General features: G+C 54.5%; 1 protein-coding gene across 4 annotated transcripts in view; it reads right to left on the bottom strand.

Annotated features, from left to right (window-relative positions):
• Positions 1 to 601: 601 nt before the first annotated feature.
• The window catches only part of Glis1 (GLIS family zinc finger 1), a 181,016-nt gene continuing 167,317 nt past the window's right edge, over positions 602 to 14,300 (bottom strand). For 3 of the 4 annotated variants that reach the window (XM_051188384.1, XM_051188383.1, XM_051188381.1), the window contains 6 exons: positions 14,104 to 14,214; positions 10,773 to 10,902; positions 6,750 to 6,906; positions 3,456 to 3,634; positions 2,922 to 3,089; positions 602 to 1,072 (listed from right to left, as the gene is read on the bottom strand). In XM_051188384.1, coding sequence (XP_051044341.1) covers positions 915 to 1,072; positions 2,922 to 3,089; positions 3,456 to 3,634; positions 6,750 to 6,906; positions 10,773 to 10,902; positions 14,104 to 14,214 — 903 coding nt within the window. In that variant the 3' untranslated portion in view covers positions 602 to 914. The remainder of the gene's footprint in view (positions 1,073 to 2,921; positions 3,090 to 3,455; positions 3,635 to 6,749; positions 6,907 to 10,772; positions 10,903 to 14,103; positions 14,215 to 14,300) is intronic. The other variant, XM_051188382.1, reaches the window with a different exon arrangement.

The following is a 14,300-nucleotide window of genomic DNA, read 5'->3' as shown; positions in this document are numbered from 1 at the left end:
CATCTTCTCCTCAGGTGACACCGCCATGAAGCCCCCTTCTAGGCCACCTCTACAGGACAGACGTGGGTCTGTGGTCTGGGCTGGACACAGGCAAAGTGGGAGAGAGAAGCAGGATTGGCCTCCTCCACAGGCTGGGGCCCTGAGTGAGTGTGGGTTCCCCTGAGCACCATGCTCTCTGCATTCCCGCTCATCTGTGGGGGACCTACTTTTGCCTCTCGCTTTCTGGGGCTGTTGGGACACTGTTCCTAAAGGCGTCCCCAGTCTCATGGTGTCCTTGACTCGCATAGTCTAGACAGCAGAGCCAAAGCTGGCTTTCCAATGGCTGAGGGCTCAGAGACGGTAGAGTAGCCTGGCTCCATGATCAGGGTGTGTGTGATGATGGGGGCCGACTCTGAGCGCCTCTCAGCCCCCATCTGCTCCCCTGACCTGGAGCTATCTGCATCTGGCCGTGCTGCCTTGGGACTGGCCTGGTCTGTAAGGACCAATGTAGAGGATGGGAGAAGAATGTTTACATGGCTGTAGCCCAGGGCCTCCTGGGCATTAGGTTCTTCATGCACTCCCCTCCTTAGGCCGAACCCCAAAGCAGAACCAAGCCTTCATATCTAGTTTCCAGTTTTTAATGTTTTTCTTGTAAAACCAAAAATATAAAACTCATAAGGAGGTGGAAAAGAGGTCCTGTACATTGTATATACACGAGGTCTGTGATTTGAGAACCTTAGGGGGAGAGAAAGACACAGTCAAGGGACTGTCATAGGGCCACAGTACTTGGCAGGCAGCTCTGAGGCTAGACAGTCCTCCAGCCAGGGACGTGCCCTATTATGTGGCCTGGCTGCCCCTTGTGGGAAGCTCCAGGGCTGATGGCAAGCAGGTGAAGTAGTGTCAGGAGCTGGGCAGGCAGGTATAGCAGGACTCGTTCAGGTGTCTGTGTAGATGGAGGGGATGTGACTCAGGCAGTGGTCAAAGGCCCCATTGGGGAAGAAGTCACAGTCCTCGGGACCCCTGGACACCAGGTCTTCAGATGGCTGTGGTTGCAGTGCTGTGGGACATGGGGTTTCTGCCAGGGCCTCATAGCCTGTGGGCAGAGAGCAGAGCGGATAGAGTCGGAGGATGGCAGAGGCTGGGCTATGTGACCCATTGTTCCTTTCATAGAGCCTACAGATGGGGGACCAGGGTGGAGAGGGGTCAGAGAGCGCAGGGCAGCTGGGAAGACAGGCTGGGCATAGCCCCTCTCCAGGGCTTGACTGCGGTGTGGAGGGAGGGACGGAGGGAGGGAGTGGGGGAGCGTCATAGCACCTACCTTCAGAGGTTGGCCCCTCTTGGCAGAAGGAACCCAGCTCCTTATTCTCCCCTGAAACTTGGTTCTGTGATGTGGGACTCCTATCTTTAGGGTGAAAGGGTGGGCTCGGGGAAGACTGGTGTCCATCTAAGGTCACACTGCTAGTAAGGGGGGCGGGATGGCTTTTAAATGCAGGTCCATCCGGCCCTAGAGACACCTGGCTTTTCTGATGGACACGCTGTTTCCAGGGTGAGATCACTGCTCGGGGTACTTGACTTGAGGCAGAGACCTAACTGCTGTCCTGTCCCTGAGCTGCTGCCATGATTTATGTGGCTTTGGCAAGTGGGCCTGGGTCTCCCACATCTGTGCAATGGGGGTGGGGTGAACCAAAGCCTTTTGGCCCACATGCTGGTTCATCCTGGGACTACTGTCACCTTGATGGGAGGGAGCTGGCAGTGAGGCAGTTGAATACAGTTGGAACAGGTGCTGCGGACAGACGCAAAGCATTCACCTGTCCTGGTGTCAGACGGTTAAATCGACAAACACCCCCTGGTTGGGGCCAGGAGCACAGAATGGTGAAGGCCAGCAGTATGGGCACAGAGTGGGGTACTGATCCCACAGGTGGCCTGCACACAGGCTTATCATGTATGTATATGTGGCCCACGTTGACCTACAGGTGAATGTTTATGGTACTCACAGGGTTCTACACACACAAGCGCATGGCAACCTGAAGCAGGTCCACATGCTCACACACACACAGGTGCACGCCTGTCCATGAGTTAGCGTGAGTCTCAGGGTAGGTAATGTCAGAGAGGCTGGTATATGAACATCAGTACAGCACAGGGAATGCATGCATGGGCCATAGGTGTTCCTCAGAGTGCCCAGAACCACCTGGGCCAGCCATACATGCACACAGACGTGCTCACAACATGGGAGAACAGACATAGAGCAGGTGTGGGAACATGCACACACAGCCAACCCCAATGATGCTGGTCATAGTTCAGTGTTTACCAGCGGCCCCCCTGCCTGGCCCCGTGCCTAATGTCCATGCCCCTCAGCCCCCATTGTGCTCCTCGAAAGCCATCTGTAGGGCTTTAATAGCTTCCTGTAGATCTGGACTCTGGGGCTGATTTGGGTGGAGCTCGGCTTAGGTAATTCAGGAGGCTCTAACCACCAATATGCTGCCCTGAGCACTGCCCCCTGCCTGCTGGACAGAGCCCGATTCCAACTCTGGAACATGCAGCCCTCCCTGTCCACTGTACTTCTCTAGCCAGCCAGGGCTAGAGCAATAGACTCCCAGCTCCTCCACTCTCAGATCCTTGGCCCTGCGCGGGGACAGGCATGCCCCAGGCACCGTCCCTTCCTGTGAAGCAGGGATCAGCATCTGTCTCAATCTCAGACCTCAGCAGGTGCCTGATAAACACTCAGTGTGAAACACTATTAGGACCGTGAGTTCTGGTCTAATTCAGAGAGGCTAGGGACTCATAGCATCTAGACACACTCGGGCAAAGCTATGGCAGGAATGCTGTCTTCTGGTGGTTTTATCTCTACTTGGGAGGCCTTACCACCTTAAACAGACAGTGTACAGGCCCCAACAGGGCTAGCCATGGTAGTGTTCAGGGAAGGGAGACTTCGGGCAGCTTACCTGGGGCAGGTAAAGGTGCGCTGAGGCTGGAGTAGGTGTTGGGTCTTACAGAGTTGAAACCATGGGCATCACACACCAGTCCATCCCTGGAGGCTGCTGGCTCAGTGGTCCGGTAGCAGTCACCATAAGGGAAGCAGTTCTGGATGGAATGGAAACTGCCTTGGTAGCCTGCAAGAGGAGGCAGGGACTGCAGTGATGGAGGGAAGGCTGAAGTCATAGGGGGGATCAGCCCTCTTGCTGTCTGGTCCATGCATTGAGGGTGTGAATGAGAAGAGAGCACAGGGAAAGGAAGAGGGATAGGAAGGCAGTCCTACGTGACTGGCTAAAGGCTGCAGCTGATGGGATGCTTGGCCCCCACCTCCATTCCTACCACACCCACCCAGTCTTCCTCCAAGCAGTGGGCCTCTCTTGTCTGTCACTAAGGCAAGAAGCCCAATGTGGCCCTCAGAACCCAACCTGTTGTTCAGGGTACCCACCTGCCTCCCCCAGCCCCCATGCCAGTCCTCTTGGTCACAGTGGTTGAGCGCAGCTTACCTTGGGGGCTGGGTAGAGGGGGTGGTGGTGGGCTCTGGAAGGGTGGGTAGGTCTGCTTGCTGGGGAGTGTGGAGAATGGCTGACCCCCTGGAGACTGACTCTGGGAGGATGGTGGCAGCGGTGGGGGGCCAAGACCCTTCAGTGGGCTGACCATGGGTGAGAGAAGGCCAGGCCCCAGGCTGTTGAGGACAGACACCATTATGTCGTCATGGTGAGGCACGACCCAGGGCCTCACCACCTGCTCTAATTCACAATGCCACAAACACATCCATGGGCCTCTTTCTTGGCCATGTTCTAATGGGAGTTATATTTTAGTTGAGAACGTGGTTTTCAGGACTGCCCAATGAATGAGGAACAGAGCTGCCCATGATTTTGGAAATCCACGGACCAGAGTTCAAACTGTTAGCGGCTTCCACTTGGCACAGACCTTGGAATGTTGGGAGCCTTGTTTCCCTGCAGGGTGCTATGTTTACTTCCCGACATGCTGCAGCTGTCACTATCATGGGTTAAATAGCACCCACCCCTGGTGACCAGCCCCTCCAATTGTGTGTGACTCTGGCCTACTGATGTGGGGTAGAACAGACCATCCTATTCACTAGAGGTCCCCTTTGTAGATCAGGAAACCAAAGTTCAGAGAGGCTGCACAGTACTTTCTGTCCACGTGGCCCACACAGCATTGCCCCCACAGGTTTTAGTGAAGATCAAAACCACGGTAACGAATGATCCCAGTACAGTGAATTTACGTCCTCATTGGCATTTTATTCTGCTATGCAGTGTATTTGAGGGAGCCTCTCCTATCTCTCTCCCTGGCCAGCTGTCTTCTACTTGCACAGCTTCCATGATGGGAGGCTCACCACTTGCATTCATACACAACTTGAGGGATCCAGGTCCAAGCCTGTGCTCTTTGGAAGCTCTTGTGAGTTGAGGCCACAGGGCTTGAGTGCGGTTGTATTGAGTGTCACCCAGGTTTACTGCAGACCCTCCAGGACAGGCTCCTGCCTCAGGTTTCCATCCTAACCTTTGAGTTCTGCTCATGAGGACTCTGAACCCATCCAAGAACAGGGCTTGCAGCCTGGCAGTGCATATATGCACGGTGGAGGCAGCAAGGGCAATGGCAACGTCTCCAAGGCTTTGGTTTGTTTGACTTGTGGATTTGCTGGGCCAGCTATATCAATGGTTCTCAACCTGTGGGTCTCCACCCCTTTGGGGGGTCACATATCAGACTCACTGCAAACCAGATATTTACATTATGATTCATAACTAGCAAAATTAGTTATGAAGTAGCAACAAAATAATTCTATGGTTGGGAGGGTGTCACTACAACATGAGGAACTGTTTAAAGGGTCGCAGCATTAGGAAGGCTGAGAACCGCGCTCTGTGACCTGTCAAGGGAAGCACATCCTCCTCATCCTCCTACTAGACGTGGGAACTCGGGCTCTGCGGGGACAGGAGATCCAGGGACACACTGGCGGTACCTTCTGCTCCCACAGCCATCTCCACACACTCAGGGACATCACTTCCTGAAGTCCAAGCCAAGTCCTCATCGAATCTATGCACTCAACCTCCCCAGTCGTTACAGTCTGCAGACCACGGGGGACAGGGTCTCCCTCTGTGTAATGCCACACACTGCACGACCACTGTCCATTCTCCTGGCAGAGGCCAGGCCAAGATTCACCCAGATGAGAAGTTCTTTTTTCTTCAGAACTGTGTGGTGCCTGTCTTGTTCTGTTTCCTCACCTGAGCACCAAAAACCCAGCAGTTCCTTGCAGAGCGGGCCAGCTGTGGGTCTTCCGTATCACCAGGAAGGGGCCAGGCAGGTGACAAACTGGTTCTTTGTGAGACAGCATCTCCCTGTTTGTTTAGTCCAGGCTGCCCTTAAACTTGCCACCCTCTTGCCTCAGTGTCCTGTTTGTTTCGGGTGTATGCCAACATGCGCCACCGCAAGTAGGTTTCTAACCCACTCAGCCCTAAACCCTATGGATGAATTTGTAAGAGAGAAGCAAGCACAGATCTGGGTGAAGCATGTGTGGCTTCCAGGGTTATTTTCTCTGTGCAGACTCGCCATAAATTCTCCTTTGCCACCTTCACAGCCAGTGAAGTTAAACAGAATGTAACTGCGCACAGCTGACACACCGGCTGATCTGTGTCACTCCAATGGCAAGAAGGTTACCTAGAGCCCTCTCTGGAGGCAGGCATGTGACTCCCACAGCACAGGCTTGAGCTTCAGTTGAAGCCTACATAAGTTACATTGGACCTGGCTGGCAGCCCCAGGGCTCCGTTTCGTGTCTTCCCTGCATAGGGCTGGGAAAGAAACCCACCAAATTTGGTGTCTCCCCTGAGCCAGGGTAAATACATTTGGTCATGAAGTCAGGCCCTCTTAGCATAGTTTTGAGTGAATCAGATAATTCTGTCAAGCTATTTAAACGTCCCAGCAAGCCGCTGGGGAGCCTCAAGTGGCCAGTCCCTGTTGACTTTGGCAAGCAGGGGAAGCTGAAGGCCTTCCCGCCCATCACTCCTCTGGGGCTGAAAAAGAAACCCATTCAGGCTAGCCCCAGGCCGTGTCAGCCATGGGGCCCTTCTCTCCAGCAGGCATCCGGAACCCGGGCGCCTGGCGGCTGGGGATAACTCTTACTGCTCTGCAGACTGGGGTTGGGCGGGTGGGCTGGGGTCTTGTCATCACTCTGCCTCTCACTGCAGGCATCCCTGATGGGTACTCACGGCGGCGGCAGGCCAGTGATGAATGAGGCCAAGCAGAAAGCCCTGGAAGGGCCTCTGCTTTAATGTCTTATGGCTGGAGATGCTGAGGCCAGCCACTGAGTAAACAGGTGGCCTGACCGGAGGCGGAAAGGGCAGGGACTACTGTGGATGGGACATGTACTGGGTGATACAAGCAACATTGTGCACGGGGAGGTAGTCCTTACCACCTTCCTGAACCCAGGCTAGCCCCTCTATGGGAAGCCTGGTATCAAATGCCCAAGGAGATGGTAGAGGGGTATTCCTGAGGAGCCTGGCTGCAGCAGAATTTTCCCAGGGGCCTCTGAAAGGATGTGGGTGGCTGGAAGCCTGGGAACCAATATCATCTGCCTCTGCTGGGGTGGGCGGGGGATGTCCCTGGGAGACATCAATAATATTGTACACAGAAGGTGGTACAGAGTACAAGACCCAGTCAATGATGCATACATGTAGGCTGCTGCCATGACAGACTGTGTACAGGTCACCTGCCACACTCTGCCTTGTGGCCCTCCTATACAAGTGCTCAGGTGTGACCTCTGAGGACCAGCTTGCCATACATACCCATCCCTGGTGCTCTCAGCTGTGGGCAGAGGGGACAGGTGGTGGTGGGAACCAGTGGTGACCTCCAGCGGGTGGTGCCTGGAAGGGACATCATGGGAGGGGGACAGGATGCCCGAAGCGAGCCCATTTTGTGGGGTGACGGGGCCAGGATATACACCTGCAAGGAACCAAACAGATGTCAGTGGGCTTTGGCCACTGGCTAGAGTATGAACATCTCAGGATCCATGACTGTCTGCTTATGGAGAGAGAATGACAAAAAGGACAGTGTATCAATGGAGGTGATGGCACCACTCTGTGCAGTTCAGATCACGGCTAACAGCTGATGCCAACTCTGATGAGATGATGGGGCACACTGTGTGGGGCTGGGAACTTGCAGTGGGCTGCTTCATTCTGGAAGAGCAGGGCATGGCTACGTACCCCAGAAGCAGAGAGAGACCTTGGATCAGAGAGAAGCAGAATGAAGCTCAGGGCTTGGCAGAACCTTCCAGTCAGCAGTGCTGCCATAGGATAGTGGAGCCCTCTCTGCATAGACTAAACTATGCCTCCTCAGACACAGGCAGGCAGAGCCCAGGTATCCAGTGGCCTGCTGCAGAGTTAACAACTGGACAGCTGGCCTGGACAGGCTGATTCCACGGGCTCCTAGGGCCTTCTATGGGTAGTGGTCCAGGCTGGACACTAAGCTAGGGTCCCACCCAAGGGTTGGAGTCGCCTTTCTTTTATCACTTGTCAACATGGGTGGGCTAACAAACCAACAGGTCAAAGTCATATGTTGGTCCAGAGGACCAGCTGAGGGGCTGGGGACCTCTGAGGGCAGGCAGCATTGCAGAAGAGCCTGTCAGGAGAGGATGGCCCCACCGCTGGGATAGGGCCTAAGATGGGCATGACAAGGCCTGCAGTTTGCTTTATGGGGCTGGAGGTGGCATCTAGGTCCCCACATGATAGGCAAGACCTTTGTCACTGAGTGACATCATCAGCTCGAGTGGAATGTTTCTGATGCTCCCTACACTGCCTGGGAAAAAATGGAACAAATTTTGCCCTCTTGGTAAACCTAGGACGCTTAGTTGAATGGAAATGTCACTTTTCTTAAAATCGGTGATGATGAAATCAGTCATCAAGGTGACATCCTGCCAGGACTCTCCCTCAGGGGTATGCTCTCAGTCACAGCAGGGCAGAGTCCACCGGATGGCCAGTCCCTCCCCGGCCAGATAGTACCTCTGAAGGACTAGCCTGGGAACATCCGGGTTTCTTCCAGAGTGGGCTCAGCTGCTTAGCATCCTAAGCTAGCTCATCCTGCACGGGCCGTTCTGATCAGAACCTATGGGGCTATTTCAAGGAACTGAATGGAGCTGGAGTACAGGCCTGAGGAAGGGCCAGGGAGCTGTGGTAATGGGGCCCCAAATGTCTTTAAGCTGCCACTATTGGAAAGCAGCACTTTGAAGACCAGATGACCTGCAACTCCCAACAGTGACTGTGGCTATGTGATACCAAGGGAAGTCCCATTAAGTCATCACAGTTGGTAACTATGGCATTTACGTGCCAAGTTTCCTCCACGTATCTATCCTGACAATTTAGAAGCGGACTCTCTGAACATCATGGGCTGAATGGAGAAGGTGCCTATTTGAGGCAGAGGCTTCAGCTGAGTTGGGGTCTGCAGTGTCCAATGAGGATCTTGCTCTGCTACAGGCATTGCGGCCAGCCAGTCATGACACCCAGACTCAGGGCCGTACCCTGAAGCTATCCTCCCCAGTGGTGCCAGGGACAGCACAGCTGTCCACCCATTGCTGCCCGTCCTGACCACGTCCTGCCCCTCAGGTAGCACCTGAGGAGTGCGGTTGTGGAAGCAACTAGGCTTGGTGGTGCTTAGCCTGTACTTTGCACTTCCCTCAGTACCTCCTGGCCTGCCATCTTGAATCAGTTTGGGGGCCTGACAGCTGGGAAGGCTGGAAAGCTGACAGCCTCTGCTATCTGACATTACACTTCTCATGTCCCTACTGCCTATCATGGCACCCCATCGGGCTGGGACCTGCCTGCCTGCCTGCCTGGTAAGTGTGCTCTCACAGGTTGGACAGTGACAAGCTCACACCATCGCCTCCTCACCCTCTCTGTTTTGGACTCTTCTGACCCTTCCAGAATCTGTATAGTTCAGACAGACTCATGGGCAGTGAATGGGATGAAAAAAATCACCAGACCCCAAAGGACCACAGAAGTGGGACTGGGCCTGTAGCCTCCCCAAACCACAACGCTTTGGGCTGTAGAGCAGCAACATCAATCATCAAGAACACTCAGGCTGTGTGCCACGGGCGTCTGTGTGCAGCGCAGCCTTCCCACTTCTCGCTGGCACACAGAAGTATGAGGAATTATGTAGGGTGGCCCTAACAGAGCTGGTAGGAGACATTCACTGAAGAGCATGGTTTCAGGCTGGCACCTCCCGGTGGAGTCGAGCAGTGGGAAGCTGACTGGGGTTATTTTCAGCTTTGTCCTCACAGCAGGCATGGGAGGGACACTGAGGAACACTTCACCCTCAAGACTAGGTAGCAGAGCAGGCAGGCAGGCATGCTGTTAGCAGGAGGCCCTCCCTCCTTTGTGTCCTGGCAGCTGTTTCTCACCAGTGTGGCTTGCAATAGGGAACTATGTGAGACAGTATCTGTTGAAAGACAATGATGGCTGGCTGTCCCTGCCCCTCAAAGAGGGCAAAGGGGCTCCTAGGCGGACCCACTGCTAGTTACCTGGATGGGTGAATCCTCCTTGTCTGGTGAGTCCTCTGGGATCCAGGCCCCCCCCCCCCAGCTGTGGCCCCATCATCAGGAACATATCAGCCTGGGGTTCCGGCAACAGCATACGCCCTTGCCTGCCCCAGTGCAGCAGTTTTGGGGTACCTAGCTGGGGTGTGTCTGTAGCCCTCCTGCTTGCATGCATCCCTTCTTGTATATACCTTGGGGGCATCCTCGCACAGTGGCCTTGCAGATGGGTGAACGCCTGCCCTTTCCAGGCTGTCGGTTAAGGGCCTTGACATGTTTTACAGTCCACTGCTATTACCTCAGTGTTGGGGGCAGGAGGGGGGGGTAAAATTAGGGAAAAAAATGCTTTAAGTGATTGAAGTAATTCAAGAAATCCCGGAGGGCAGTCAAGCTCTCTGGGGCTGTGGTTTCCTCGGGGAGCAGGAGTAGAAGGCACGGCATAAAAATCATCGGCTGATTCTAAAGGCCATGCTGCCCACAGCTGGGCAGTGTTCCCAAGCCACGAAGCCAGGATCCCTGCCATGGCCGGAGTGTGCCCTGCAGCCAGCTGCTGCTGCTCTTACTGGACCAGTGGCTCTGAGTGTTGTCCAACGGGCCTGCAGGGTCCGGCCCAGAGAGCCCTAACACTGGGCCCCAGAATTCAGCAGTGAGCAGGCTGTGGTTTCAGCTAAGCTGCCCACCCCCTCAAAGCCTTGGTAGAAGTCATGCTGGACACTCAACAGGACCTCGAATCCAGATCGGGGCTGTTGGGTGCATCTTGGAATGCCTCACTGTGGATGAGAACCTGGTGTACACTCAGGGATGCAGACTGTCTTCACAGTATTTCAGACAGGGCCACATGTCCCTCCCCCTCCCCCCAAGCCTGATTCTGCATGCGCCCCATGTGGGTGAGGCTCGATCTGGGATGAGGCAAACTCAGGCCTTCCCCAGAGGAGTTCCTAGCCACAGGCTGGTGGGGAGACAGGTTCAGAGAGCAGGGAAGGGGAACCTTGTTGAAGGAAGGGGGCTCAGTGCATTTGTGCAGTTCCACCCGGGAGGCCTTGGGCCATACAAGGGGGAGTGGGCGCCACCTTATGGCAACTGGGGGTTATTCAGGAGTGTTTACCTACCTATTTAGAAGAGTAGAAGACATCTTGAAAGTGGGGGCGGGGCAGGACAGGGAAGCACTCTGCAAGGCTTTCCCATCTGCCCTTGGGCTGACAGAGTGCCTGTGTCCTCTCAAGGGATGCTTGGCAGAGAAGGGCCCCCACTGGCTGTGCCCTGGCCCTGCCTCACGCACACATACCTGGGAGCAGCTCCTGGCTCAGGTTCTGGCTGCCCTTCCCCCTGCTGGCAGGCAAAGGTGTGGATGCATGGAGTTGCTGCAGTGCCAGACACTCGGACAGAACAGTCTCTGGATCAGCACCTGTGTGCATCTGGGGAACAAGCATCGAGGAGGTGTGAATGTCAGGCCCCCTGCCCACAGGCATCCCCTGCTTCAGGGGACAAGGCAGGAGAGGTAGCAGCCCGAGGCAGGACCTGCTATGCTGTACTGGTTTCCTCACTGGGAAAGTAGGCTTTGGGCCCTGGAAGGACTTGTGAGAAGAGATTCGAGGACAGGATCTGACACACAAGGACTTTACTAGACTGTTCCTAGAGGGAAGTATGCCAGAAAGGCTGGGTATACCTTCAGCCACTGAGCCAAGGAAGGAAGGAGGGAGGAGAACCTTTCAGGCTGGAGTTGGGGTCCTGTGTCTCTTGGGAGGGATTTCTTCATGGTCCCTGAGGTGTGGTCAAGTATAACTACTGGCTTTTGTAGCTCTCATTAGGGCAACCTGTGGCGGTAGGAGTGATGTCTCTTAGCAAGTGTCCCTTCTCCCCTCTCTCCATTCATCCTCCCTGTCGCCGTGAGGGACACGGGAAAGAATCCAGGCTTGGGGCCCAATCATATACCACCTTATTCCCAGGGTGTCAGCTGCTAATCAACTTCTCTGGGTCTCACCAACCTTGCCTGTTTTCTGGAGTTGTCACTGCCTCTACCACTGCAGGCTACGGCTATGTGAGACGATGAAAGAAAACATGATTTGTGAAGTACTGTGTGTGACTGGCTAGGCTCCAGCTGCCTGACTCCTACAGGGTCACATTAGTGGCCCAGTGACTTGCTGGTGTCTGGCTAGCAGCAAAGCTTGGCTGGGATGATTTAGCTAACACCAACCACTTGGATACTACCTTAGAGCGTCTTTACTTCTCCAGGTGGAGCAAAAACAAACATGGTGGGGCTCTAAGGACACTGGGTGACAAGGGGGCAGGCACCTGTATGGGAGCTGACCCTTCTCCGGGGAAATCCCAAACAAGTCAAGAACCAAGGCCCTGTCCAAGCATCCACTTTTCCAGGTCCAAACAGGTGCCGGGAAGCCCAGAGCCTTACCCATGTTCTTGGGCAGCTGAGAGTCAGCTGCAAGGGGTTTCCCACCTTCCCAGGCAGAGGACTGACCAGGCGGGGAAAGCATGCCAGTCTCGCACTGGGCTCTCAGCGCCTGACCCGGCAGCTGTTTTCCATGTAAATGAAGTTTTTGGCAAAAGAGGGCCAAGGCATGTTCTTGCAGACCGCAATGTCGATTGGATTAGGAACAGCAGGAGAGGAGAATTAAGGAAGAAAAGCATTTCTAATTCTCTCCAAAACGCAGCAGGGCTGCCAAGGACTTGTCATAATACAAGGGTCGCCTTACCCAGAAAGATCCATCATCCCCGATGGCTCTAATGGATGCTTATTGTTGGGAAGTTTGCAGATCTGCCGCCCAGGTCCCTGGGGGCTCAATGTGAGCCAAGCACAGGCCTGGGAAAACCAGGGCAGGACTCTGGTCCTTGGGCACCAGTCCACTGGGGACAGCCGCCTCCTTGGCACCTAGCTCCAGCTTACAGAAGCCTGAGCCATCTCTTGATGCCCTGAGGCAGTGTCAGGAGCTGGTAACCTAGCTCTCTCTCCTGGGCTGTGTGACTGACCTATTTTGTTAATGTAGACTCAGTTCCTACGTCTCTGAAATGGACATAAGCTAGGGCCTACTTGTAGGATGACAGCTATAGTATAAAAAACAGCAGGTAAAATGTCTAGTTGAGGAGCCACTGGGTTAGTGGCTTGTCCCACTTCAGTGAGTCAAGGGTGTGGTGACATTTGTACCAGTAAGCTTGCTGCATGTACTGACTCCACCCTCCTCTGCTGTACCCTTTAAATAGTTTCCCAGTGCCTCCCTGATGACTTCCATCGTGAGGTAAGCTTGCTCCTGGTACCCTGTCTCTATCTGCCCATTACTCAGGATGGAAACTGTCTGTATAGGGTTTTGCTGTTTTATTCTAACATTGCTTAAGCGAGTGAGTAGGCTCGCTCCTGTGCCTTTCTACCTTGCTAGTGCTACTGGGCTGGCTCCTGCCTGTCCTTAACTCCCACAGCCTCTGGTACTTGAGTAATCCCCACCACTTCCATGGCTCTGGGGATTGAGTGCCCAGGGCAGGGTGCTGTCAGGACAGGACCTGGAGCCCCTAGAAGCTCACTGCTGCTTTTCTCGTGCAAACCTCTCTCCTCAGGGTTTCAGTCCTGGTGAAGGGCACCACCACTGATGCTGCCTGGCCCAGCCCAGGTTTCCATCATTGCATCCTGGATGGACCACGTCACTACTTTCCTTGTTCTCGTTCCCTCAAGATCACGTGATGGTATTGAATGAATCCTAGGCAGGGCACCCAGCTAAGTATAGACACTGGCCCCAAATGCGCCATGGGTCATACCAGGCACACTTCTTACCTGAACTCACCTGCCTACACTGCCAAGAGAATGGCAGTTTCACCCTGTAGTGAGATAGTTCTGTGGCACTGACCACGCCCATTGGGGGGTGGAGCGATGGGCGGAGGTGACCTGTGGTAGGAGGTTGGAGGGGGCCAGGAAAGGCGCTCTCTTTCTGGCGTGACTCGGACAGGAGAGGATCGGGTTGAATTTCCTGGTGTTCATCTGTCTAGGTTGTAAGTTATTTCTCCCTGAATAAACATCTATTCGGCCTATTTGTTTATCCTGATCCTTATTTAACCGCGTTATCACCCCGTCTATGTTTGTGAGTCTGTGCCAGGTCTAGGCTCAACCTTGGATATATATTCTGCCACTCATTCCTAGCCAGCAACTGGAAGAGGAGGCACAGAGGCAGGCCCTGCAGCTGGGACCAGAGCTCACACCCCTAACCATTATCCTCTATGGTTCTTGGTGCTTCTTCCGGGGACCTTTCTGGTCCCTTGCAGATGGGCCAAGGCTCTCTATCTGTGCCAGATATAACCTCCCTGCTGTCATTCTCATATGATAAGGAGCCTCCTCTCGGTGTGTAGCTCATGCCACTGAAAATGGGTACTGTGTCTTTTGTCTTGCATCTTCAATGCCTAGCCCAGGGCTGGGTATGAGTGTCTTGGTGGGTGATAAGGGCAGGGTTGTGGGCTGGTATACTGGGTGGGAGGCAAACATAAGCAGATGGGAGAGCAGTAGCATTTACAAGTGCACAGAGAGTGGTATGCACACAGATGTGAGGCATTTGGTTTGGTGCTGGACAAGTGGCTGGGCTTAGAGGTGTCTGCAGAGATGGGTCTGGGTTGTGGCCACCTACCTTCTTACGCACCTGCTGTTCTTTGGCTGAGTGGGCCTTCACGTGCTTGCGGAGGGAGCTGGGGTCTGTGTAGCGCTTGGAGCAGCCAGGGATCTGACAAGCATATGGCTTCTGCAACATCAGAGAGGCATGAGGGATAGGTAAGAGGCCACCGTTCCCGGTGAAGGTCCCCTATGTGACCTGCCACCAGAAGGATG

Source organism: Phodopus roborovskii, unplaced genomic scaffold (assembly GCF_943737965.1).
Source record: "Phodopus roborovskii unplaced genomic scaffold, PHOROB, whole genome shotgun sequence".
NCBI classification, from domain to species: Eukaryota; Metazoa; Chordata; class Mammalia; order Rodentia; family Cricetidae; genus Phodopus; species Phodopus roborovskii.
The sequence above is the reverse complement of the archived record's forward strand: the minus strand, read 5'-3'. Positions and strand labels throughout refer to the sequence as shown.